At 41.5% G+C, this 27792-nt stretch overlaps 1 protein-coding gene across 4 annotated transcripts in view; it reads right to left on the reverse strand.

Moving 5' to 3' along the window:
* Positions 1-2809: 2809 nt before the first annotated feature.
* Positions 2810-27792, reverse strand: part of LOC137006116 (NACHT, LRR and PYD domains-containing protein 3-like) — a 43166-nt gene continuing 18183 nt past the window's right edge. For 2 of the 4 annotated variants that reach the window (XM_067366589.1, XM_067366599.1), the window contains exons 2-11: positions 23718-23815; positions 23514-23642; positions 22832-22870; positions 20308-22087; positions 19972-20145; positions 18794-18967; positions 18539-18709; positions 10263-10424; positions 6528-6574; positions 2810-5866 (exon numbers count right to left, since the gene is read on the reverse strand). In XM_067366589.1, the coding sequence (XP_067222690.1) occupies positions 5289-5866; positions 6528-6574; positions 10263-10424; positions 18539-18709; positions 18794-18967; positions 19972-20145; positions 20308-22087; positions 22832-22870; positions 23514-23642; positions 23718-23748 (3285 nt within the window). In that variant the 5' untranslated portion in view covers positions 23749-23815 and the 3' untranslated portion in view covers positions 2810-5288. Of the gene's footprint in view, positions 5867-5975; positions 6112-6527; positions 6575-10262; positions 10425-18538; positions 18710-18793; positions 18968-19971; positions 20146-20307; positions 22088-22831; positions 22871-23513; positions 23643-23717; positions 23816-27792 lie in introns of all 4 variants that reach the window. The other 2 variants (XR_010892474.1, XR_010892475.1) reach the window with 2 other exon arrangements.

The following is a 27792-nucleotide window of genomic DNA, read 5'->3' on the forward strand; positions in this document are numbered from 1 at the left end:
GACCCTAAGAAAACAGCGGTTGCAACCTAGTCTCATAGGAAAGACGTACCTGTTGGAACATTTTAGCGAGTCGTCAAAATACGTGCCAATACGTACATATCACTGCAGTTTCCAACAGAAATGAACTTTTAATCGTTTTTATACACGGTTATGATCACGGGGTCAGATTATGCATTAATAAAGACTCGTTTTCACGTCTCCTTGCACAATATTATGTTATGACTTCAAAACGCTTTTTTACCAAAGTGCACGATTTGTAAACGAATATATTTTGGACTTTGCATCGCTTAACCAGCTCCATATGTTTCGCTTTTTTGATGTAACAGAGCTTGCTCGGTAACTCACCTGATCGACTCACTTAAATAGCACATGTGAAGGATGTATTGTTGGAACGCAAGTAAAGTACAAAGCCTATAATTTACATAATAAATAATAGTTTAGCATTCAAATACTTCACGAATATGGAAACATTTGGATTTGTGCCGAAATGGAGAGGTAGGCGACATGTTCTTTTATTTTTCGTTATAGTTCTGTTCTGAATAGGCTACCGTTTATAGGATTTGTTGTCTATAGCTATATGTTCTGTTTAAACCGTCTAACCGATAGTATTAATTGGTCCAACTTCTTGGTTAACAGTTAAAGGCTCTCTAAGCGATCCTGGGTGGAGTAACTTCCTGTGGACGTTCAAAGTGTTGTCAAACAAAACAGAGGCTAGCTAGACCCTCCCTCCTCCTCCTCCTCCTGGCCCTCCCCTCCGTGCTTCCTGAAACAGTCATGAACGTGCATTTAAAATGTAAGTAGCTTGCGTATTGACGCTGCTTTTCGGTTATTGGCTGGAGCATGTTTATTATGTTAAGTGGTCCAGGCTGCACCCGTTTGTTTTTATTGCCGTTTTCGGAGCTTGTGGCGACTACAGAGACCGCGTTTTTTTACAGTGTGTTCAGGGGACAGGCAGCTAGCGGATAGTGAGGAGATGTTTGCTGTATGTGACAAAAAATGTTTTGGCCTTAAAAACGCGTGACTTCGCTTAGAGCACCTTTAACTAGTCAATTACGAGCATTCCTAAATAAAACTTTCTAATGCGAATGCCGTGCTTTTTCTCTCACGATTCTCTTTCTCTATGAGAGTGTTCTTCTGGCTGTAGCATGTTGTCTCGCTTCTCATGAAGTATTTGCCAGTGTTGTTTTTGTTTTCCGCACGCTGTTTCGAGCAGCAGAGCAGCCTGCCTCAGCTTGTAAAAAAGTAGCTTTTTACTGTGGTAGTGCTAATAAATGTTTAAACTAACATTGTGATATGTTTATATTAGTGTTTTATATCTATGGCTTTTATTGAACAAGTGTTGATTTGAGAGTCTAAACTGATCAAACGTGCTCAACTCACTGTCGGCTGCTGCGGTCGTCATTATAAGAAACAAACTTCAATTTAATAAACAAAGAAGTCCTCCAAACATTTTTCTAAATTAACTTAATAAAGAAATGAAAAGGATTACAACTACTTTGCAAATAAAAACAAAACTGAACATTTTAATGGCTGCAACAAAGGCTGCGTTATGGAGAGGATTTATAAAAAAAAAAAAAAAAAAAAAAACGAGCTCCAGTCGGGCTCGGGCCAAAAATTCTGACAAGCTGACGGACACGGGCTGGGCTAGGGCCTGAGCGTCTCGGACCAGGGCCGGGCTAGGGCCAAGATTTGTGGCCCGTGCAGGGCTCTAATACAGTATTGACACAAATACTTCAGCTACAGTCATATTTGCATTATATCTCAGTTAATACCTGTTCAAATAACTTCAGAAAAGTCTGCACATTTTCACACATGTTTTAGTGAATAAAATAACTGATTTATGATCCATAATAATTAAACAGTAGTTACAGTAAATATATTTAATGAAGTGAGATGATGAATGTCATATTTGATGATGATCATATACAGAATGATCATATTTCACACGCAGCAGATGATTCATACAGCATTCAGACATTTCACACATTCATCATCAATTCATATCTGACTTATGATTGGAGCAAAAACACTAGAGGAACATCACATGACTGATGACAGTCACATGTTCTTCATCAATTTAATGTGTCATGATATTTCAGTATTAATGTAATGAAGAGACTCTATAACATTGACTCTATAACATTGATTCATCTTCAGCTCAAAGCATTATGGGTATAGTCTCTGTTCTGATTCATCAACAGCTCAAAGCATTATGGGTAGAGTCTCTGTTCTGATTCATCATCAGCTCAAAGCATTATGGGTAGAGTCTCTCTGTTCTGATTCATCATCAGCAAAAAGCATTATGGGTATAGTCTCTGTTCTGATTCATCAACAGCTCAAAGCATTATGGGTAGAGTCTCTGTTCTGATTCATCATCAGCTCAAAGCATTATGGGTAGAGTCTCTCTGTTCTGATTCATCAACAGCTCAAAGCATTATGGGTAGAGTCTCTGTTCTGATTCATCATCAGCTCAAAGCATTATGGGTAGAGTCTCTCTGTTCTGATTCATCATCAGCTCAAAGCATTATGGGTAGAGTCTCTGTTCTGATTCATCATCAGCTCAAAGCATTATGGGTAGAGTCTCTCTGTTCTGATTCATCTTCAGCTCAAAGCATTATGGGTAGAGTCTCTGTTCTGATTCATCATCAGCTCAAAGCATTATGGGTAGAGTCTCACTGTCACTGATTCATCATCAGCTCAAAGCATTATGGGTAGAGTCTGTTCTGATTCATCAACAGCTCAAAGCATTATGGGTAGAGTCATCTTAGAGTCTCTGTTCTGATTCATCATCAGCTCAAAGCATTATGGGTAGAGTCTCTGTTCTGATTCATCATCAGCTCAAAGCATTATGGGTAGAGTCTCTGTTCTGATTCATCATCAGCTCAAAGCATTATGGGTAGAGTCTCTCTGTTCTGATTCATCTTCAGCTCAAAGCATTATGGGTAGAGTCTCTGTTCTGATTCATCATCAGCTCAAAGCATTATGGGTAGAGTCTCTCTGTTCTGATTCATCATCAGCTCAAAGCATTATGGGTAGAGTCTCTCTGTTCTGATTCATCTTCAGCTCAAAGCATTATGGGTAGAGTCTCTGTTCTGATTCATCATCAGCTCAAAGCATTATGGGTAGAGTCTCTCTTCTGATTCATCATCAGCTCAAAGCATTATGGGTAGAGTCTCTCTGTTCTGATTCATCATCAGCTCAAAGCATTATGGGTAGAGTCTCTGTTCTGATTCATCATCAGCTCAAAGCATTATGGGTAGAGTCTCTGTTCTGATTCATCATCAGCTCAAAGCATTATGGGTAGAGTCTCTGTTCTGATTCATCATCAGCTCAAATCATTATGGGTAGAGTCTCTCTTCTGATTCATCATCAGCTCAAAGCATTATGGGTAGAGTCTCTCTGTTCTGATTCATCAACAGCTCAAAGCATTATGGGTAGAGTCTCTGTTCTGATTCATCATCAGCTCAAAGCATTATGGGTAGAGTCTCTCTGTTCTGATTCATCTTCAGCTCAAAGCATTATGGGTAGAGTCTCTGTTCTGATTCATCATCAGCTCAAAGCATTATGGGTAGAGTCTCTCTGTTCTGATTCATCATCAGCTCAAAGCATTATGGGTAGAGTCTCTCTGTTCTGATTCATCTTCAGCTCAAAGCATTATGGGTAGAGTCTCTGTTCTGATTCATCATCAGCTCAAAGCATTATGGGTAGAGTCTCTCTTCTGATTCATCATCAGCTCAAAGCATTATGGGTAGAGTCTCTCTGTTCTGATTCATCATCAGCTCAAAGCATTATGGGTAGAGTCTCTGTTCTGATTCATCATCAGCTCAAAGCATTATGGGTAGAGTCTCTGTTCTGATTCATCTTCAGCTCAAATCATTATGGGTAGAGTCTCTGTTCTGATTCATCATCAGCTCAAAGCATTATGGGTAGAGTCTCTCTGTTCTGATTCATCAACAGCTCAAAGCATTATGGGTAGAGTCTCTCTTCTGATTCATCATCAGCTCAAAGCATTATGGGTAGAGTCTCTCTGTTCTGATTCATCATCAGCTCAAAGCATTATGGGTAGAGTCTCTGTTCTGATTCATCATCAGCTCAAAGCATTATGGGTAGAGTCTCTGTTCTGATTCATCATCAGCTCAAAGCATTATGGGTAGAGTCTCTGTTCTGATTCATCATCAGCTCAAAGCATTATGGGTAGAGTCTCTGTTCTGATTCATCTTCAGCTCAAATCATTATGGGTAGAGTCTCTGTTCTGATTCATCATCAGCTCAAAGCATTATGGGTAGAGTCTCTCTGTTCTGATTCATCATCAGCTCAAAGCATTATGGGTAGAGTCTCTGTTCTGATTCATCATCAGCTCAAATCATTATGGGTAGAGTCTCTCTGTTCTGATTCATCTTCAGCTCAAAGCATTATGGGTAGAGTCTCTCTTCTGATTCATCATCAGCTCAAATCATTATGGGTAGAGTCTCTGTTCTGATTCATCATCAGCTCAAAGCATTATGGGTAGAGTCTCTGTTCTGATTCATCATCAGCTCAAAGCATTATGGGTAGAGTCTCTCTGTTCTGATTCATCAACAGCTCAAAGCATTATGGGTAGAGTCTCTCTTCTGATTCATCATCAGCTCAAAGCATTTTGGGTAGAGTCTCTCTGTTCTGATTCATCATCAGCTCAAAGCATTATGGGTAGAGTCTCTGTTCTGATTCATCATCAGCTCAAAGCATTATGGGTAGAGTCTCTGTTCTGATTCATCATCAGCTCAAAGCATTATGGGTAGAGTCTCTGTTCTGATTCATCATCAGCTCAAAGCATTATGGGTAGAGTCTCTGTTCTGATTCATCATCAGCTCAAAGCATTATGGGTAGAGTCTCTGTTCTGATTCATCATCAGCTCAAAGCATTATGGGTAGAGTCTCTCTGTTCTGATTCATCAACAGCTCAAAGCATTATGGGTAGAGTCTCTCTTCTGATTCATCATCAGCTCAAAGCATTATGGGTAGAGTCTCTCTGTTCTGATTCATCATCAGCTCAAAGCATTATGGGTAGAGTCTCTGTTCTGATTCATCTTCAGCTCAAAGCATTATGGGTAGAGTCTCTCTGTTCTGATTCATCATCAGCTCAAAGCATTATGGGTAGAGTCTCTGTTCTGATTCATCATCAGCTCAAAGCATTATGGGTAGAGTCTCTCTGTTCTGATTCATCATCAGCTCAAAGCATTATGGGTAGAGTCTCTGTTCTGATTCATCATCAGCTCAAATCATTATGGGTAGAGTCTCTGTTCTGATTCATCAACACAGTTTCACTGATGATGAATCAGTAATCCTAAACCCAGGATAGAGCGGTTGAGTGAATGTGGTCTGGACTGTGTGGATGAGGATCATTGTGTCTCCAGAGACGCTGTAGAAGGACAGAGTTCCTGCACTGTGATCCACATACACTCCTGTTCTATAGTAATTCACATTCACTGTTCTACTGATGATGATGGGCTCTACAGGGAGTTCAGTCCGTATCTTATTGTGTATGAATGAGTAACCAAAGACAGTAGAGCAGTTTAAACTCCAGGACTGATCATTCCATCCAAACATCAACTCATGACCATCTCCCTTCCTGCTGATGCTCTTATATGACACTGATATATTCACACCATCTGTTATTAACATACTCCCACTCCACTCAATCTCCCAGTAACAGCGTCGATCACTCACACTCTCTCTACACAACACCTGAGGATTCAACAGACCATCAAATCTGTCTGGATGATCAGGATACGGCTGTGGTGTGTCAGTGACAGTAATCACTGTGTTCCTCTCAGACAGACGGAAGCATTTTTTCACTGTGTTCAGATCCAGAGTGAGCCGATGGGAATCTGATGGAGATAAAACACATCACAATCAGGAATCATCTTTTAATCTACACTGTAAACATGATTTCTGCTGCTTGTTAAATGAACTTCATTAAAATGAGTTAAAGCACACAATTACTGCACATTCTGTCCTGATTTAATGGAGTAAATCCACTTAAACACGTCAAACTGAAGTTGACTTCATCATTATTGGTGTTGAACGAACTGAAACTGGGCAGTTCCCAGCATGCTTTGCTCTGGTCTGGAGACTTTAAAAATAAAAATTATAATGTTACTTGATTTGTGACACCATTAGTATTGTGATACTTTATTTTATCAAGTATTTACTTTCACATTACTAAAAACATTATTTTAGCTAAAGTATTTGCATGAATACTGTGTGCCTTTTACCCCATGTGTGTCCTCACCACTTCATACATTTATAAGATTTTAAACAAAATTAACCACTTTTATGATTTATTTTCGCACAAAATCTGCTGCTCCATCAATGTTCAATACAAACATATATATTTTTCCTGTAATCATCTACTTTGAGAGTAGTGAAAAACACATTTTTTCTTACGGCGTGCCTTTAGCCCATTGTACCCTATATGTGTGTGTGTGTGTGTGTGTAGTCCATGAATGTGTAGTGAGTGTGTGTGTGTGTGTGTGTGTGTAGACATACATTTGTGCAGTCCTGCTCTAATCCTGAACTCTCCTCCATGATCCACACTGCAACAGAATCATAGTGTCAGTAAAAACACATTTAATCAGTAAATGCACACAAACACAAAGCATTGTACATTATTATCAGTTTAAAATTATATTTGTGTATGACTAACCCCAACACACAGCAGAGAAAACACTTTGCAGGTCCTATTCTGAGACAGAGCCTACTAACCTACCACTTCAGTGAGCTCAATTATAGTAACGCGGCATTTGTTTTGTGTCAGTAACGGTAACGCCGCTGTAACAGGAGAAAAAGTAATTTGTTTGATTACTCGTTACTAAAAAAGTAAAAATTTATTTAAAACGCCATTATTCCCATCACTGACCATTATAAAGCTTAGAAGAGCCAGGTTATTTTTTAAATATAACTCCGATTGTGTTTGTCTGAAAGAAGATAGTCATATACACCTAGGATGGTTTGAAGGATGAGTAAATCATGGGATAATTTTCATGTTTGAGTGAACTATCCCTTTAGTTGACAATAATGACCCTGGAATGAGTTCTTGTAATTTTATAATTAATGAGTAACATTAAACAGTCTGTGTAAATAAACATTTAAATGCTACTTCAAATGCAGCTTCTGTTCCACCTTTGCAGTGTAAAGATGTATTTTGTCAATGATGAATTTATATTGCCAACAGTCTAAGTAATTGGTTAAATTTAAGTATTTAACATAAAACACAACACAGGTAATCATAAAAATTGGCCCTTATGAAGGTAAGAAAGCCCCTGGAAATCAATTGCAAGCAGCCCCTTAATGGAAAAGTTAATGTATGACCCTGGCATGGGGTAACGTCAGGCAGTAGTAGTTTGTACTCCCACCAGGTTCACACATACTCCGTCTGCAGTGTGTATGCGGCACATATTTGTTTGGTGCCCATATTAACAGGTTAGAGCGCTTGGATGCGGTCCAGCAATGCATTTATTTTTGCTGTACTACACGCGCTGAATTAAAGTGACAGTGCATTGTTTGTGGTCAAAATGAAGACGGATTGACATGAAAATGTAGTAACCTCATCATAAATGCATTTAATTCAATTAATTATACTACCGTTTTTCACAGTCATCTTTTTACTTTAAGCCTGGGGTAAAGCAAAAAAAAGAAAAACACTTGCCATGAGTAGCAAAAATAACTAATGTGGTCAAAATTATATTAAAAGTTTTTTTAATGTGAAATGCACTGCACAGTTTGTTATATTATGTCAAGGCGAGGGCCTTACATCTCTCCAAAAAGTGATAATCATGTGACAGGCTGGTGTCTGAGAACTACATGAAACAAGGCTGTACAATAAATGTCACTCAGTTGATTACTGAAGTATAGAAACACAAAATTCTGCATGACCGGTGGGACATTTTATATAGCCTAAGATTTAAATGCTAAAGAAAAGGCATGGGAGGCGTGTCATCAGCCATTGGTGTGGATGGCAAGTTATTTTGGGGCGGTTTCCCGGACAGAGATTAAGCCTAGTCCAGGAATAAAATGGCTTTTTAAGACAGAATAACAGAAATCTGCTTTCTCTGTCATGGTTTAAAATAGTCCTAGACTTAGTCTAGTCCAGAGTTTAATAAGCTGATTTCCTGGAGGAAGACTAGAGCTACTCCAGGACTAAACTGAGGCTTAAATTAAACCTACCAGGAGGAGGTTTAACTTCAGATTAATGTTGTGCTTCAAAGAAGACTCATGTATTTCTTATATATATATATCTAAATATATATATATTTTTTTTTTGGGTGCTGTTCACTTTATTTAAACAATTTATTTTGATTTAACACCATTGTTTCTGGTTCAGATGTGATTGCTTCCTGTTAAATTGATTTGAAATGGTTACTAGATCTCACTTGATGTTTTCATTTTGAAATAACATGTTTCAGTCACTAACCCAATCAAACAGGACTTTCACTTCCCATCATGCTTTGCACTAAGCTGAAGTGGGATTAATTAAATTAATTAATCAATTAAATATTATGTTGTTTATATTTTTGTGTTTAAATATGAATAAGTCCATGACAGAAGCTGCAGATCAGTAGCACACTGTAAATGCGTAATATGTGAAAGCACAATGGTGCGTGCTGCTTCTGAGACACATACGTACTACAACACATACACACTGCAGAACGGAGTACGTGTGAACCTGGCATTAGGTGTAAATTGCAGAAAGGAAAAAATAAACTCAAATGTTTGTTGATTGGGGGTTAAGGCCCCGATATACTTCAAACAAAGTTCTTTTTCGTTCTACAGTTAGGGGTAAAACAAAGTTTGAAATGCGTAAACAGCGATATACTGTAAACTAACATCTGACGCCGCCCACACTGCTGAAAGCGATGGTTAGATTAATATGTAAATATGTGCTGTGCACTTTCTTCTCAGTAACAAAATTAACTCAACAAAAATGAGAAAACAGCAAGCATTTTTTATATAGAGCATAAGAAACGCGTCTGATCATAACATGGGTATGTTAGCACGAGCTCTGCAGATTAGCACTCCAGTCACGTCATGTTTATATAGCACTTTATTCAGTAGATTGCTTAAAATCAAACAGCTTTACAGTATCAAACATGTAAAAAAAAATAAAAAACTAACAATTGTTTTCAAGCACAACTTAATTTTGTACTATAAAGTGGCTTTCCAGTTTGTTAATGTTTTCACCCACGGAGCTCTTACCTCGATGAACTCAAACACACGAAATGAGTCAAAGACACGTCCCACGCGAGTGAAGGTGGAGCCTCAGCGCACACCTCCTATTACGTTATCATCACTGACCAATGGTAGTACGAAGGTGTTTTACAGCTGGAGCGAACTTTTCCTGAATGTTCGCTTTGGCAAGCCGTTTCAAACTTCCGAAAAGTACACAAAAAGAACTTCATTTTGGCCTGATTTTGTTCGAAATGACGTCACATCAGTTTGTTCTTTGATTTCATTTGAAGTATATTGGGGCCTTTAGGTGCCTAGGGTGCCTCAAGGGTACCTAATTTCCTGCTAGTATTGAGAATCAAACCCTAAAACTTCGGGGTTACCAGTCATGGCCTAATGGTGGAAAAGCTGGTGAACAATAGCAGAGACGCCTCAATAATCAAGTGAGTAGCCGACTGGAATTAGCAATGTTACTTTAGAGTTTTAGAGTTTTAATGTTTTATATTTTAACCACTTAATACTTTCCTGCTTCAAATGTTTGTAATTTATTGTCCTATTTGAAAGTTTTAGTTATTTAAATTTACAAATTTAACATAAACACTATACAACTATATCCAACAGTTAGATGTGGTCCTGGGATCCGATTGGCAGAGGGTCTTGGATACTGGATTCAACTGGGTAAAAATCAGATTTGGTCTGACAGTGTGAACGTAACCTTTGATGAGCAAAAAGATGTTGGATCAATGTTGGTCGGAGATTGAAAGAGATTTTACTTTGAATCTACAGTGAACAGCAGGAGTTCATCACTAATTCTCAATCCTCACTCAATCATTTAATTATCTTATTAGCTTCAACAATGTTTTAGTGTTACTCTTTTACTCTCTGTAGACTGGACTCATATAGACTCAGAGCAAGTGATAATTTAACACTGAGGATTTTACTGTGCTCCTTTACTGCCATGCAATTCTCTAATTTATTTTTATGTATTATTATTATTATTATTATTATTATTATTATATTACATATATGTTATTTATTCACTCTTCATGCTTAACATACTTGAGTTTGTTCAGTCTGTAGTTTGGATGGTTGAGCAGCTTCACTCCTGAGTCTCCTGGGTGATTGTAGCTCAGATCCAGCTCTCTCAGGTGTGAGGGGTTTGAACTCAGAGCTGAAGACACATAACCACAGCCTTCCTCTGTCACCATACACCCAGACAACCTACAAACACACAACAACAATCCACATCCCATTAGATTATAAGTCAGATGTCACTAACACAGTCATTTGGGTGGTAGCTGTTATTTTCTGTAGTTTCAGTCACAAAAGTAACAAAAGTGAAGTCAATAGAAACATTTATACTCCAGTAAAGTAGAAATATACTTAAGAACAGTAATAAAGTATTTCAAAATAGTCACTGGACACCAGTGGTCTTATTTAAATGATCTCGCTGTCATTTCATAAAAAATAATTTTGTGTTCAATTAGCTCAATTATCAGGAAGAAAGAAATATTCCCCCAAACATTGGACATTATATCTTGCATTTAAATGGAAAGTAATAGTGAAAGAAAGAATAATAAAAAAAAAAAAAAAAATTAAAACAACATTTCTAACTTTGTTACTAAAAATATGAAGGCGCTTGCAGATTCTCATACACACACTTTAAAACATTACAATGAGATGTTCACTTACAGGTCAAAAACTCACTGTCAATCAAAAACTTGCTGTCAACCCTGCCCACATGAGGGATTTGTACCAGTATGGCACAGTTAATTATTTTTTCCAATTTCAAAGAGTTTTTTCATTAATATTTAATTTATATTTTTATAAGTTTATTGAAAAGTTACAGTCAAAATATTTGGCACAAATCTAATTCCATATTTGTCAAGTAACTGAGTGCAGCTGAGACACCAAGACACCAACTTTAGAGGCAGTGTAGGGATGCAGAACATCAACACAGAGCAGAGTATTTGCAGAAAAGGAAACAGGACTTTGCCAGAGATATTGAGACAAAAAAAGAAAACGAAAATGAAAGACAGAAGAGAGCTCAATTCAAGGCACAGAGAGACTGTCAGCAAAGATGCAAAGACTCAGAACAGAAATAATAATAATCAGGGGCCATATTCACAAAACATTTTATCTTACCACTAATAGTTCTCCTAAATAACAGTAAAAGTTCTTAGCTAAGAGTTTTCTCTTAAAACCTATTCACAAAGCTGCTGAGACAAACTTTTACTAAGGAATAGACTGAAGTCTTAAGCTAAGAGTAAGGGCGGGGCTAACCTCGTTGCTATGGAGTATACACACAGTGATTGGCTGATGGGGGAGGAGTCAGTGATTTAATCATAGAAATATTGTAGAATGAGGTGTCATGATTACATATTAAAATAAAGGTTTTAAAATACAAATGTTGCCATATTCAAACAAATATTTTTAATAAAAATGTTGCCATATTCAAAATAAAATGTTGCCATATTTTTGCCATAAAGTTTTTAAAATGTAGGCTAAGTGTCACTAATTAAACTATACACAGACGAGAGCCGACTCGCCTTTAGTTACTTCAACAGTTTTCTGCATCCCTCCACCACCCTGCTCCTCACTCTTGGCTGGGGATATGGGGAGAACTTTGGGTTTGGGCTAAATTCCAAGCTCGGAGCCTTCGATCCCCTTGGACAGTACACCAAATATGCTTATTATATATATATATATATATATATATATATATATATATATATATATATATTTTTAACTCTATTCAATCATTTGTAAGTGTGAACTCATGAAAACCATTGCCACAGGTAATCAGACAATACTTATTTGTTAAAGATTTATTTTTGGCGTCTCATTGTAGATTCAAATCTATAAATCAAAATGTATTGCATTTAAGAAGAAAAAGTTCAGCACCCAAGGCTCTATTGCTATTGCCTCAATGGTGTACAGTGTCTTTGGGTGGATCAGCTGAGGCTTTTAAAGTGGCACTGATAGTAGAAAGTAGAAATGATATAAACAGTTTCTTTCATTACATCTATAAACCCCATTTGATATTTGTGCTGGCTACTGTATACAGGCCACCAGGGCACAATACAGAATTTGCTGATTGTCTATCAGAAGTAGTACTGGCTGCGGATAAAGTATAAATTGATGGTGATTTTAATATCTATGTAGATAATGAAAATAATGCAATGGGATTTACATTTACAGACTGTGGCGAGGGGGGCGTGGTTCAGCGAGGTCTGCAACTGGAGAGAGTGTCGGGAGACGCGTGGTAAGCGAGTGGGTTAAATGTAAATTACGAACACCTGTTTCTCATTCCAGTAACTGGCGCGGAGACAGGATAAAATGCCAGGAGAAGCAGGAGTGTGCGAGAGAGAGAGGGACTGCTGACTGAGACACTGAGCACGACAACAGCACTGGAGAGAAGCCCTATTGTGGATTGTTTATACCGTTCTGGAGTGAAGCCCTGTTGTGGATTGTTTATTTTCGTTGTTGTGCGGTGCACAGACTTTTGTTGGACATTTTTCATATACACTAAATAAAGCTCAGTCAGCAGTCAAAAGCCGACCCTTGTCCTCTTCCTTCCCCACGAACTTTGAACATTACTACACTGGTGCCGAAACCCGGGAAGGAAGAAGGGAGCCGCCGCCATGCAAACGCCCTCCGCCGTGCCGTTTGCGGACATCATATCATCCCTCGCGGTCTTACACCAAGACCAACATCAAGCCCTGCTGGACCTCCGTTCGGATCAGGAGCGGCGTTTCCAGGCCATCCTTCAGGTCCAGCAGGAAGACCGCGAGAGGTTCCGGAGCTGGATCGACCGGGAGGTTCGTACGGAGACCACCGGACAGCTGGCTGCGCCCACCCATCTCCCCCTCAACAAGATGGGCCCGCTGGATGACCCGGAGGCCTTCCTGGACCTTTTCGAGAAGTCCGCGGAGGTTTCAGGTTGGCCCCGGGATCAGTGGCCCATGCGACTCATCCCACTACTCTCGGGTGAGTCGCAGGTGGCAGCGCAGCAGCTGCCTGTACAGAACCTCCTGGTCTTCGACGACCTGAAGAGGGCCATACTTCAGCGGGTCGGCCGGACCCCAAAACAGCATCGCCAACGGTTCCGCTCACTGGAGTTAGGCGAGTCCGGCCGGCCCTTCGTGATGGCCCAACAGCTCCGGGACTCCTGCCGCAAATGGCTCCTGGCCGAGGGAGGCGACGTGGAGCAAGTCATCGATCTGGTGGTGCTGGAGCAGATCATAACTCGGCTGCCCCGAAGAACAGCCGAGTGGGTCCAGTGCCACCGTCCCACGTCGCTGGACTCGGCCATCCACCTCGCGGAGGACCACATGGTGGCGTGCCCAGGGGTCGGCGAACCCCTTCCATCTGCCTCTCTCTCTCCTTCTCTTCCCACATCCTCCTCTCTCTCTAAGCCTGTCCCTCTCCCCAGGTCTCGTCCGCCCGGCCCTCCTCGTGTCCCGCCCCGGGGGCGGGGCAGGACTGAACAGGGATTCTTTTCCGGACCTCGGGTCCCGCCCAGGGGGGCGGGACCATCTGCTGCCGGGCTGGACCCCACTCCTGCTTCTCCCCTCTCTCCGCACCAACCATTTAGCCCCCTCCCTGCCACGAGAGCGGCGGGCAGGTCTGGGCCGGCCTGTTGGCGTTGCGGGGACCCGGAGCATTTCGTGGACAGGTGTCCGATTATGGAGGTCGGGACGTTGATCTGGGTCCCGGACGATCCGCAGGCCGCCCCTGGTCAAGCTGGCGGGTACCAAATTCCTGTGAGTATCAAGGGGGGTACCTATCAGGTTTTGGTGGACTCAGGATGTAACCAAACCTCGGTGCATCAAAGCCTGATTTCATCCGGGGCATTGGATACAAGCCGCATGGTTAGGGTTCGGTGTGTGCACGGGGATGTGGTGAAATATCCTATAATGCCAGTCATTATACAATTTAGGGGACAAAAGCATAATGTTGAGGTGGCAGTTAATCCGCACCTCCGGCATCCGATAATTTTGGGGACGAATTGGCCTGCGTTTCATAATTTATTGGGTTGTTTGTGCTCGGATGCCTCTTGGAATAAAAATTCGCCGGGTAAGGATGTGCGCGTGCAGGTGGGGGAGACTGACCAGGGACCAATGAGTACTGCCTCAGGGGAACAGAGCGGAATCGGGAGACTAATTCTTTCGGACCGCGATGACTTCCCCCTCGAGCAGTCTCAGGATGAAACATTAAAACACGCTTTTGAAAGGGTCAGCACTATCGATGGTCAGCCTCTCCAGCCTGGACGCCCACTGAATTATCCGTATTTTGCGATCATAAAGGATAGGTTGTATCGAGTGACCCAAGACACTCAGACGAAGGAGGATACAACCCAGTTATTAGTTCCAAAGAGCCGCAGGGAAATGCTTTTCCACGTGGCTCATTCTAATCCAATGGCTGGTCACTTGGGACAAACGGCAACACTAAATCGCCTCATGACCCGATTTTTTTGGCCGGGCATTCACGAGGACGTGCGCAGGTGGTGTGCGTCTTGTCGTGAATGTCAGTTGGTGAATCCACCGGCCGCTCCAAAAGCGCCTTTGCGCCCCCTCCCATTAATGCAGGTCCCCTTCGAAAGAATTGGTATGGACCTCATCGGGCCATTAGAGCGATCAGCAAGGGGGCATCGCTTTGCATTAATCATTGTGGATTATGCAACGCGATACCCTGAAGCAGTGGCTCTCCGCAACATTTCCGCTAAGAGTGTTGCGGACGCACTGTTTAGTTTAATCTCCCGAGTGGGGATTCCAAAAGAAATCCTCACTGATCAGGGCACGGCGTTTATGTCACGCACGTTACGCGAACTTTACGAATTGTTGGGCGTTAAATCGATTCGTACCAGCGTCTTTCACCCACAAACGGACGGGCTGGTCGAACGTTTTAACCGCACGCTTAAATCCATGGTTCGTAAGTTCGTTAGGGAAGACGCCAAAAATTGGGATAAGTGGCTAGAACCCCTGTTATTCGCAGTACGAGAAGTCCCGCAAGCCTCCACGGGGTTTTCCCCTTTTGAGCTTCTCTTCGGACGCCAGCCCCGCGGGGTGCTGGATGTCCTAAGAGAGACTTGGGAGGACGGACCGTCTCAGGCTAAAAACGAAATTCAGTATGTGATGGACTTGAGAGCAAAACTCCACACTTTGGGGCGGCTATCCATGGAGAATTTGTTACAAGCCCAGCACAAACAGAGCCAACTGTATGACAGGGGAACTAACTTATGCAAATTTTCACCGGGAGATAAAGTGCTTGTATTGCTCCCTACTTCAAGTTCAAAATTACTGGCAAAGTGGCTAGGACCGTTTGAGGTTACACGGCCAGTTGGGGATCTCGATTATGAGGTAATACGGTCGGATAGGAGAGAAGCACGTCAAATTTACCACCTCAACCTCCTTAAAAAATGGAATGAGGCAGAATCAGTGATGCTGGCGACGGTGATTAGCGGGGAGGATGATCTCGGGCCAGAGGCGAATGTCAAAAAACAATCCCTCGCTCTGGCTCCAGGGGGAGATCACCTCTCGCCCTCCCAGCTCACTGATTTAACTAAGTTACAAGCAGAGTTTGCTGACGTGTTTTCTCCCCTACCGGGTCGTACTGACCTCATTCAGCACCACATCGAGACAGAGCCGGGCGTGGTGGTTCGCAGCCGGCCGTATAGGTTGCCTGAACACAAAAAAAAGGTAGTTCAGGCAGAATTAGGGGCAATGCTTGAAATGGGAGTAATAGAAGAGTCCAGCAGTAACTGGGCGACCCCGATAGTTTTGGTTCCCAAAACGGACGGCTCAGTTCGGTTCTGTGTGGACTATCGCAAGGTGAACGCAGTGCCGAAATTCGACGTGTATCCAATGCCACGGGTGGACGAACTGCTTGACCGGCTCGGTACGGCTCGATTTTATTCGACACTGGACTTAACAAAGGGATATTGGCAGATCCCCTTGTCGCCATTATCCAAAGAAAAGACAGCTTTCACGACGCCGTTCGGATTGCACCATTTTGTTATACTTCCCTTCGTGCTTTTTCTGGGCACCGGCTACCTTTCAGCGGCTCATGGATAAAATTTTGTGGCCCCATGGTGCATATGCTGCTGCCTATCTGGATGATATTATTATCTTCAGTAATGACTGGCAGCGGCATATGCAGCATTTGAGGGCCGTCCTGAGATCGCTGAGGGGGGCCGGGCTCACGGCCAACCCAAAGAAGTGTGCAATTGGGCGCGTGGAAGTAAGGTATCTGGGCTTCCACTTAGGACATGGACAGGTGCGTCCCCAAATTGATAAGACAGCAGCGATTGCGACCTGTCCGCGCCCCAAGACCAAAAAGGAGGTTAGACAGTTCCTCGGGCTGGCAGGATATTATAGAAGGTTTGTACCTAATTATTCGGACCTCACCAGCTCGTTGACTGATCTAACTAAAAAGGATGCACCAGATACGGTCCAGTGGACGGAGCTGTGCCAGCAGGCCTTTACCCAAGTGAAGGCTGCTCTATGTGGCGGGCCACTGCTTCATTCTCCTGATTTTTCTCTCCCCTTTTTGTTGCAGACTGACGTGTCGGACAGAGGGCTGGGTGCTGTCCTGTCCCAGGAGATAGAGGGGGAGGAACGGCCGGTGCTGTACATTAGCCGTAAGCTCTCCAAGAGAGAAGCTAAGTACAGCACCGTAGAAAAAGAATGTCTTGCCATTAGGTGGGCCGTCCTCACCCTCCGCTATTAGCTCCCCGGCCTGAGTTGGGCGGTGGGGGTATGTGGCGAGGGGGGCGTGGTTCAGCGAGGTCTGCAACTGGAGAGAGTGTCGGGAGACGCGTGGTAAGCGAGTGGGTTAAATGTAAATTATGAACACCTGTTTCTCATTCCAGTAATTGGCGCGGAGACAGGATAAAACGCCAGGAGAAGCAGGAGTGTGCGAGAGAGAGAGGGACTGCTGACTGAGACACTGAGCACGACAACAGCACTGGAGAGAAGCCCTATTGTGGATTGTTTATACCGTTCTGGAGTGAAGCCCTGTTGTGGATTGTTTATTTTCGTTGTTGTGCGGTGCACAGACTTTTGTTGGACATTTTTCATATACACTAAATAAAGCTCAGTCAGCAGTCAAAAGCCGACCCTTGTCCTCTTCCTTCCCCACGAACTTTGAACATTACTACACAGACATTCTAAACTCTATTGGAGTTAGACAACATGTGTCAGGACCCACTCATTGTCATAATCATACTTTACATCTAATATTGTCACATGGAATTGATGTTGATGCCACTGAAATTCTTCAGCAGAGCAATGACATATCAGATCATTTTCTAGTCTTGTGTATACTACATTTAACCAAGGCTGCAAAACCGGCTCCCCATTACAAATATGTTAGAGAATTAGTCAATTGCAGGCTGATCTCAAATCTAACCTTTCTCTCAAAAATACTAAAAAAGGGAGTATCCTCACAACAATGTTCCTTTTTAAAAAAGAAATGGTATCTGTTAGGATTTCCAGTCAGGATTTAGTCCGTACCATAGTACTGAGACTGCTCTCATTAGAGTTACTAATGATTTGCTCTTATCATCAGATCGTGGTTGTATCTCTCTATTAGTGTTACTGGATCTTAGTGCTGCATTTCACACTACTGATCACAATATTCTTCTAAATAGACTCGAAAAATATGTTGCATTAGTGGAATTGCATTGTCATGGTTTAAATACTACTTATCTGACCGTTATCAGTTTGTAGTAGTAAACGAAGTGATGTCATATCAATCACAAGTTCAGTAGAGAGTACCACAAGGTTCATTACTAGGAGCGTTGCTTTTCACCCTGTACATGCTATCCTTGGGATATGTCATTATGAAGTATGGTGTTAGTTTTCACTGTTACGCTGATAATGTATAATTATCAAAAATGGTAATATAATAAAGTCCTTTTACATCACCATTTTGCATGTTCTTCACATAATAGGCCTGTAAGTGGCACCTGGGCTTCATTGAAACAACTATGATAGTTGGATCAAAATAAATAAAAATAAACCGGAATTTAGCCTAGTTTAGTTTTGTGCACATTGCCGTGTTAATTATAATAAAAAGAATTTTGATTTATTTACCACAAAATTAACATAGATATTTGTTTGAGAGAGGCCTCATGGATTCAATTGCAGAGGACAAATTTGAAGTATGGTTATCAAATAGGCCTTCACATTTCACTCATTACAAAGTGTTCAGATCACCATGTTAACTGTTTGAAGAACAGTGACCTGAGCTTAAACAAATATGTCAAATCGACTGAGAAAATCCGTATTATGGTAGCATTTTGTTAATTTTTTTTAAGGAAAACCATTTACCTCAAAATCTCCAGCTTACAGTTTCTCTTCAGTCCATCAGAAAGAAGCTTCACTCCAGAATCCTGCAGGTCATTGTTACTCAGGTCCAGTTCTCTCAGGACACAGTTTGAGGATTGTAGAACTGATGAAAAACTCTCACAAGACTGAACAGTGAGTCTACAGTGAGTAAGGCTGAAAGAGAGCAGATTTAGTCAGATCATCAACAAACACTACGACCAGCTTACTGTAAATTATCTCTTATATGTTCTTAAATACCTCAGTATCTGCAGCTGACAGTTTGAACTCTTCAGTCCATCAGAAAGAAGCTTCACTCCAGAATCCTGCAGGTCATTGTTACTCAGGTCCAGCTCTTTTAGGACAGACTTTGATGACTGTAGAGCTGAAGACAAACTTTCACAGGACTGACCAGTCAGATTGCACCCACATAGCCTGTGTAGAGAACAAAACAAACAGTGATATCAGTGTGATTATCAGGAAGGGTTTATAATCTGAATTACATGTTTATGCTAAATTCAGTGTAATGAGATGTTAGCCATTAAAATGTAAGGGTTGATGGTTAAGTTTGTAACTCATCTGTGCATTTGTGCTCAACACTGCAGCAAATTGTACATGAATGCAACTGATATGGTTCAGTTCAATTAAATCTCAATGATCCAGTCACAGTGGTTCTCAAGTTATCAACACACTGAAACTGTCCTACTAAAATAAGGCAATAACTGGAAGTAATATGATCCTCGGAGCATGGTGTTCAGAGGATTTGACTGATGAAACGAAAATAAAGCTACTGTAATAATCAAATGCACAAGGAAAGGGAATGGGAAAATTCAAATGACAAACAGTAGAACAAATAAAATATAAGAAACATGAAATTGACAATGAAATTGTGCTTCACTTTTATATTTCACATCTATTTAAGAAATATTACAGAAATTAAAGGGATAGTTCACCCAAAAATGAAAATTCTGTCATCATTTACTCACCCTCAGGTTGTTCCAAACCTGTATAAATTTGTTTGTAACCAGGCTGCTTTGGGCCACCACTGACTTCCATAGTACAAAAAAAAAATACTATGGAAGCCAATGGTGGCCCAAAGCGTATTAAGTGTATTCAGTGAATTAATTATAAATAAACTGATTGTTATTAAAGCTGAAAAAAGTAACTTAAGTCACTTAAGACATAACCGACTATGTTTACATGAATATTCCTCAAGAGTGAAATATAACACTAAAGAGAACTGAATTTCAGATTGCATTCTGTCTGAGACAGGAGCCTTTTTCTGAAAACCAAAATCAGGTTTTCTGCCTTGTGTGCTTGGAGAAAACTCCACTGATACTTTCATACAACAATATAGACAGGAGAAAATATGTACTTATCATAGTTATGAAAACTATTTGTCCACATTTTTGAACATAGAAAATGAGTGAATGTCAAACCTCAGTATGTTCAGTTTACATTCTGCACTCTTTAGTCCATCAGAAAGCAACTTCACTCCTGAATCCTTCAGGTGATTGCTGCTCAGGTTCAACTCTCTCAGATGGGATTTTGGTGATTGTAGAACTGAAGATACTGTTTCACAGCATGTTTCATCAAGACCACAGCCATCAAATCTGACAAAACAGAACGTTTAACCAGATTAATTTCTGATGTTCAGTGTTTTCCAATTACATAATCAGGACAGACAGATATTTCATTATTCAGGATTTTTACATTTAGTTATTTATTGATAGAACAAAACCTTTAATTAAACAGCGATCAGTGAAATTACTCACAAGGCTTTTCTGCAGCATTTCACAGCTGGAACAAGTCTCTTGTAGTCTGTCTGTGATGAGGTGAACCTCTTTGGGTTGAACTCATCCAGCACCTCCTCTGACATCAGCAGTATGTAGGTCAGCACTGTGCACATTGAAGAAGAGAGTTCTCTTCCTGGATGTTCTTCTGAGCTGATGTATCTCTGGATTTCCTCATATAATGAATGATCCTTGAGCTCAAGTAAGCAGTAAAACAGGTTTACTGAAGCTTCATCTGAGATCTTCTTGTCTTGTACTTGTTTAATGTATTCAGTTGTTTGTTTGATACTCTCAGTGGTGTCTTCAGTGTATGGGATCAGGCCTTTGAGCAGGTTTTGACTGGATTCCAGTGAAATTCCCAGCAGAAACCGCAGGAACAGGTCCAGATGTCCTCTCTCACTCTTAATGGCTTCATCAACAGCCTTCTCTAGTAGCTCCTGCAGTGTGATGTTTTCTTTTGGCTTCTCAAAGAAAAACTGAAGCTCCTGCATGTTCTTGTTCAGGTAGCAGAGGAACACATGCACTGCAGCAAGAAACTCTTGAACACTCAGATGCACAAAGCAGAAGACCTTTTTTTCACGAAATCCATCTTCCTTCTTAAAGATCTCGGCGATCATTCCTGTGAACTCAGTGTCTTTACTCATGTTAATACCACATTCTTCCAGATCTTCCTCATAGAACACAATGTTATCCTTCTTCAGCTGTTCAAACGCTAGCTTGGCTAACTTCAAAATCATTTCTTTATTTGAATGTAAGAGCTTTGCACATTCTCTTTCTTCTTGTTCATCATACTTCTGGCTCTTCATGTCTGTCTGTATCAGTAGGAAGTGACTGTACATTTCAGTGAGTGTTGTGCTGATGTTCTCAGTGTTGTTCTTGAGAATATCCTGAAGTACTGTGGCCGTGATCCAGCAGAACACAGGAATGTGACACATGATGTAGAGACTACGAGACATCTTAATGTGTGAAATGATTCTAGAGGCCTGAGTCCCATCTGTGATTCTCTTTCTGAAGTACTCCTCCTTCTGTTGGTCAGTGAATCCTTGCACCTCTGTGAACAAACCCACATACCGAGGAGGGATCCGATTGGCTGCTGCTGGTCGTGAGGTCACCCAGACAAGAGCTGATGGAAGCAGAATCCCTTTGACCAGACTTGTGAACAGCACGTCTACAGATGATCTTTTCTCAGTGGAATTCAATGATCTACTGTTAAAATTCAAAGGCAGGCGACTCTCATCAAGTCCATCAAATATAAATGCTATCTTGCATTCCTTATATAATTTTGATTTCTCCAGGTCCTTCAGTTCAGGATAAAATTCCAGCAGAAGCTCATGGAGACTGAAATCTTCATTTGTCATCAAGTTAATGTCTCGGAATGGAAGCAGGAATACACAGTCAATAAAATCATTGGCTTTTCCTTCTGCCCAGTCCAGGATGAACTTGTGCACAGAGACAGTTTTTCCGATGCCAGCAACTCCCTTGGTCAGAACAATCTTTTTCTCATTTTTTCCTCTTAGTAATGTAAATATATCATTGCATTTGATTGGTTTGTCCTGTGTTTTTTTGTACTTGAAAGCATCATCAATCTTCAGAATCTCATGTTCCTGATTGACATCTTTCATATCTCCCTCTGTGATGAAGAGTTCTGTGTAAACATCCTTAAGATGTGCTTCATTTTCTTTCTTGCCCTCAAATACACGCTCTGCTTCCTCCTTCATGTTGGTTTTGTGAGATCCCAAGAATTTTTTCAGATTCAAATCCACTGTTATAAAAGATTTGTGTAAATAAATAAAAACATATTTAATTTAAAAAAAGCTTTCACATCAGCAGGATCTGATCAGAATTCATTCAACATATAGTAATTAAATTAAATTGAAAGTATTACAGCTCAAAGGGCTCAGATCTTCAATGGTCATTGCCAGTCACATCTGGTGGTTGACTGGAGTATTTGGTTATTGAAAAGGGTCAGTGGTGCTATCTGGTGATACAGTACATCACCTCTCACAGTTAATCTTTGTTTCAATATTAATAATGATCCCAGCCTGACTTGTCCAACCAATGCATGACAGCGTTTAGATTTAAAAAGTCATAAATAATCTTACACTAACTCTGATTTATCAAGTGAAAATTGTGAAAAACATAGTTTTATAAGTTTTGTGTGTTCACAGACATTTAGGATAAAACACAGAGATTTTCTATACATTAGGCCCCTGGGCTAGTGTCCTAATTCAAAATACATCTGACATGTTTAAATCACTTCTGAAACACTTTAAAAAGGCTAGTTCACACTGAACACTGACACTGCTCAATCATCAGATCACATTCCTGCTTAAACAATCCACAACCTGACAAACTGTAAATGAACATGTTTAGTTGGTGAAAACAAACAAACCCACACTAACAGGGATAACACTCTCAAAACCTGGCATTCATGTCTATTTGTGTTGGTCTATCAGTTGATGCAGTGTGATCTAGCCTTAAGAGAAAATGACTGTTAAGACTGTACCTTGCTCTTCTGTGTGTTTCTCTGTGATATTCTGTGGTCCTGTGAGGAGAAAAGGAGGAAAATAAAAAATATATTTTTACACACAAAAGAACATGCCTGTGAACAATATGACTAAATTGAACTGTGAGATTTAGAGGCCTCTTAGAGCCCTTTTATTCTCTTCCTGAGTGTAATATAAGTCACCATTCACTTCTTTTATGTTCAGTCACCATAGAGAATATGCATGAGTGAAGAAATGTAACATAGCCTCTTTTGAATTTTTCCATAACTGAAAAACAACTCCTTATGTTTATTTTCTTCTTATTTCTAGTCACCTTGTTTTTCTTTTTGCAAGGTTATATTCTATATTTGTTATTTCCAACTATGAAATAATTGCGTTAATGGTTTTATCTTTGGGTGTCACTTTTGTTTCTTTGGAAAGTATACATTGTGTAAACTTCTCAATAAAGATTGAAGATTTGGGGCATGACTGTGTGATGATTCTTCCCACGGCCGCTGACCATCGATGACTGAGAGGGACTGAAAAGCAATCATACTTGGCTGAAGAGTAAGAGATTGAATTTTTACATGAACTTTAATAGAAAAAGGGTTCACAGCCACTGAGCATTATTTCACTTATCAAGCTATTAACTGACAGCTACTAAGCAGTGTGTCTCAGTAATCACAGCTATAGTGATAGTACCTGCAGTGTTGTAGATGTTCACTGGTCCTGTGATGGTGTTTCCAGCGAGTACAGGAGCATTTACAGTTGCTCCCGTCTGAGCATTCAGATCAACACTGACTCCAGTGTGAGTGCTGCTGCTCATCTTGACTGGAACAGAGACAGAGATTAATGACATTTCCTAAATGACAACTTTAACATTACTGATATTGTTTTCTTCATTACCTTCCTTGTGTTTCAGCTTGTCTTCTTCCATCTCATCTAGTGTGTCACAATGCGGATGCACAAACAGATGCAAAACGGATGCAATCTTCCTTCACTGACTGTTGGACATGAAGAAAAAGGTTTAGAATTGCTCCACTGTTACCAGACACTTTCCAAAAACAAGGCACTAAATTCTATGTACTATATAAAAAGATGCAAATAATTTTGGTTCTCATCTACTCTCATGCACAACCTTTCCTTTTATCACTCTCTACAGACAGGCTCTCACCTGAGATTCTTAAGCAATGCCAAGTGTGTCATTCTCAAAACCAGTTAAAACACAATAAACACCATTAATACACACCCAGATTACAGACCTCTGATTAGCCATCTGTACATACACATGTCTGGAATGTTTAATGGTGAACATGTTGAAGATTAGCAGACAGGCTGTCAGTTCATAGAGTTCACTTCCCTTCACGCCAGAATGTGTTTGCTTTTGCATTAAATTCAACTTGGCAAATTTTAGAAATGCCTGTTGCTGCAAGTCAACAAAGACTGCGAAGATGTTCATGCATTCAATGATCTTCTCACATATCACCTATTGTTTGACAACCTGGTCACAAGCAAGTAACACTTCTCTCAAACCAATACCATCCCTATATAAAAAACAAACTATAAAATAGGAAATCCATCCAATCTATCATCACTGTCATATTAAAAAAAAATACAGGGCTGTAAGTAGGGTGTCACAGATCCCTTGTTCCCCTGGACTCCATTTCCCATGATCCTCCTGTTCTCCACACCTGCACTCACTTCCCTCGTCATCTCCCCATCATCACGGATCACCTGCACCTGGACTCTATTGTCAGCACTCCCTTTATATTGAACTCACTCCATTCACTCCTTGTCCGTTCTCTGTTGTGTTAAGTGTATGTTTGGTTTCTCCTCGCCTGAGTTTATTAAAGTGTTGTCTTTATTGTGGAAATCCGTATCTGCCTCGTCTCTCTACCAGCTACACGTAACAGAAGAACGGACCTTTAAACGCTGGATTTCCACAGAATTATGGAGAATTTCCCTAGCTCCCTGGCTCCTGCTCCTCCAACGCCTCTCTTCCTTTCTGGCAACCGGCGATCGCCTCATCGGGCTCCTGCAGGTCGGTCGTTTGCTGGAGAGGTATGTGGAGGAGTTCGTTGAGCTTGCTTTCTTGTCTGACTGGCCTGAAGCATGTTTGATCTCCCCGTTTCTGGATGGACTAGATGACGACACTGTCCGTTTTGATGAACCTGATTATCGTTTCTCCTTAAGTGAAACTATCAATTTAATTTTGTGGTTAAATGGCTCCAAATTCTTTGTGGATGAGGTTCAGGATCAGTGTATGTCTCCAGTCCATCCAGAAACACGGTTGGCCGGGCCAGTCAGTCAACCTCCGTCTTCCTCTGCATACCTCTCCGGTGAACTCCCTGCCTGTCCCACACGGAACCCACACTCCTCCACTGGGTCCCGAAAGCGGGGGAGGAAGAAGCAAGCCGCTCCAGTCTCCATGGAGCCCGCTCCAGCCAGGGAATCAACCCCAGAGCCCGCTCTAGCCCTCTCCGAGCCTGCCGCTCCATCCCTGTGTGAGCCGCCCGATGATGCTTCTTCTTCTCATTGACTTCTGGACCGAGCCAGTATCTCCAGTTTCAGCCATCGAGCCAAGTTCTCCAGTCTCCGCCGAGCAAGCAGCGCCAGTCTCCGCCGATCCAGTATCTCCACGCTCAGCCGCCGAGCCAGTATCTTCAGTCGCCGCCACCGAGCCCTCAGCTCCAGCCGCCGCCGAGCCCTCAGCTCCAGCCGCCGCCGAGCCCTCAGCTCCAGCCGCCGCCGAGCCCTCAGCTCCAGCCGCCGCCGAGCCCTCAGCTCCAGCCGCCGCCGAGCCCTCAGCTCCAGCCGCCGCCGAGCCAGCCGCTCCAGCCTGTGTTCCCTCCCTGCCTCCCTCTCCCGCCTCCTCCCACTTGTGTCCACACTGCACCTCCACCTCAAGCCCCCTCGCCCAGATCTCCACCTCGGACCTCTGGGCGATTACCGTCACCCCGGCTCCAACCTCCCTCTCCTCCACCGTTGCCCATCAGTCCACCAGTATCACCAGTCTCCATCCTGCCTCCACTCACACCTTGGTCACTCGTCAGCCTGCCCTTCCCTCTGGACTGCACTCCTCCGTCTCCACTCCGTCACTCCGTCCCTCGGTTTCAGTTGGCCTCCTCTCTCCTCCCGGTGTTCGTTTTGTTGTCTGTCGCCTGTCTCCTACTGCGGCCTTCTGGAGCCCCGGCTGCGCTTCGGTCGGCGACGCCTCTAGTTCCGCCATCTCCCGCCGGTCCTTCGGGGTTTCCTGGGCTCGACGGCATCAAGGCCTCGGTAACGGCTCCTGACCCGCCATGGCTTTTGAGCCCGCCCTGGAGACCTCCACTCCAGTCTGCTCCTCCCCCTGCTCCGGCTTGAGGTCTCCAGGGCGCCCACCCCCTACTGTCACGGATCCCTTGTTCCCCTGGACTCCATTTCCCATGATCCTCCTGTTCTCCACACCTGCACTCACTTCCCTCGTCATCTCCCCATCATCACGGATCACCTGCACCTGGACTCTATTGTCAGCACTCCCTTTATATTGCACTCACTCCATTCACTCCTTGTCCGTTCTCTGTTGTGTTAAGTGTATGTTTGGTTTCTCCTCGCCTGAGTTTATTAAAGTGTTGTCTTTATTGTGGAAATCCGTATCTGCCTCGTCTCTCTACCAGCTACACGTAACATAGGGCTGCAACAAACGATTATTTTGATATTAATTAATCTAGCGATCGTTGGAATGATTAATCGACTAATCATCGATTATTACACTGATTAATCAGTATGCTTTGTTTGATTATTCAACTACAAATTAGTTAAAATATTGGATTATACTTTAACTAATAAATAAAACAAGGAAATCTCTTCAGCTTTTGAACGTGTATTTTTTAATAAATTTGTGAAAAAAAATCTGTTAAAATGACTGGTACTGTTTTATTAAGTCTGGGAACTTTTTAATAAAGTAAAAAATATGCAATATTGTGCATGAAAATATTGTGTGAAAATGTTCCCTTTTTTTTTTTTTTTTACAACTATCGAGTTTATGATCATTGAATGGCTTTCCTGAGGTAAATTGTGATATATTTGTTTTAATTTGTTTTAATTTTTTTTCTATTTAATTTTTAAATTTTTTAAATTCTTTATATACATTAGAGAAGCATTCATTTCAGTAAGTTTTACTGTATCTTTCAGCATACTTTTGATGTTCATTCATGTTTATTTCGTGCTGTAATAGCAGAAAAGAAGAAGAGATAATGACGTGACCTGAGGCGCTACAGTGATCTGTCAAAAACGCAAAAACCACATGTATTGTTTGAATCACGTAGTAAAATTGACATTTTAAAAGCTGAGACTTTGTTTTATCAAATGTAACCTGATCGGTCTCATCTGTCAGTGCGTTTGTCTGTGTCCTCTTTGCTCTGCTATGTATCTTTCATTGCTTGAGAGAATGAATGTGTGGCTTGAAAACAGTGAGTCTGAATGAGAATTGGTGGCCCTGCATGACAGTATTTTTTGTAGTTATATTAAATGTTATATTTGTTATGTTTTATATTATGTTAAACGCCCACATTCTACGGGTTCGACTTTGTTTGCACTATGCACTCTGAAGCACCGTGTCTTCTATTGTATTCAATCCGGGAGAGCTGTATTACAGGTCAAACCGTGTTATTGCAGGCCCTTAAATAGGTCATACGAGATCAAAAGACTATTCAACAACAAAAATATTTGTTGACAATTTTTTATTGTCGACATTGTCGATAATGTTGACTAAACGTTTCAGCCCTACTTTTTATTATCTTTTTGGCTGCGATTAAGCCTACCATTAGAGCGTGCTGATGAGTATGCGGGATAGTATCGATAACATCAGAATAGCCAAAAATAGCCAGATTGTGATCAGGTTGAATGTTAATTCTGTATGCGCTTGAAAACAATTAAAAAATGTTAGACCAAAAATCATACAGAATAGGGCAAAACCAAAATAAATGAGCTAATGTCCCCT

This window comes from Chanodichthys erythropterus, chromosome 3 (assembly GCF_024489055.1).
Source record: "Chanodichthys erythropterus isolate Z2021 chromosome 3, ASM2448905v1, whole genome shotgun sequence".
Lineage (NCBI taxonomy): Eukaryota > Metazoa > Chordata > Actinopteri > Cypriniformes > Xenocyprididae > Chanodichthys > Chanodichthys erythropterus.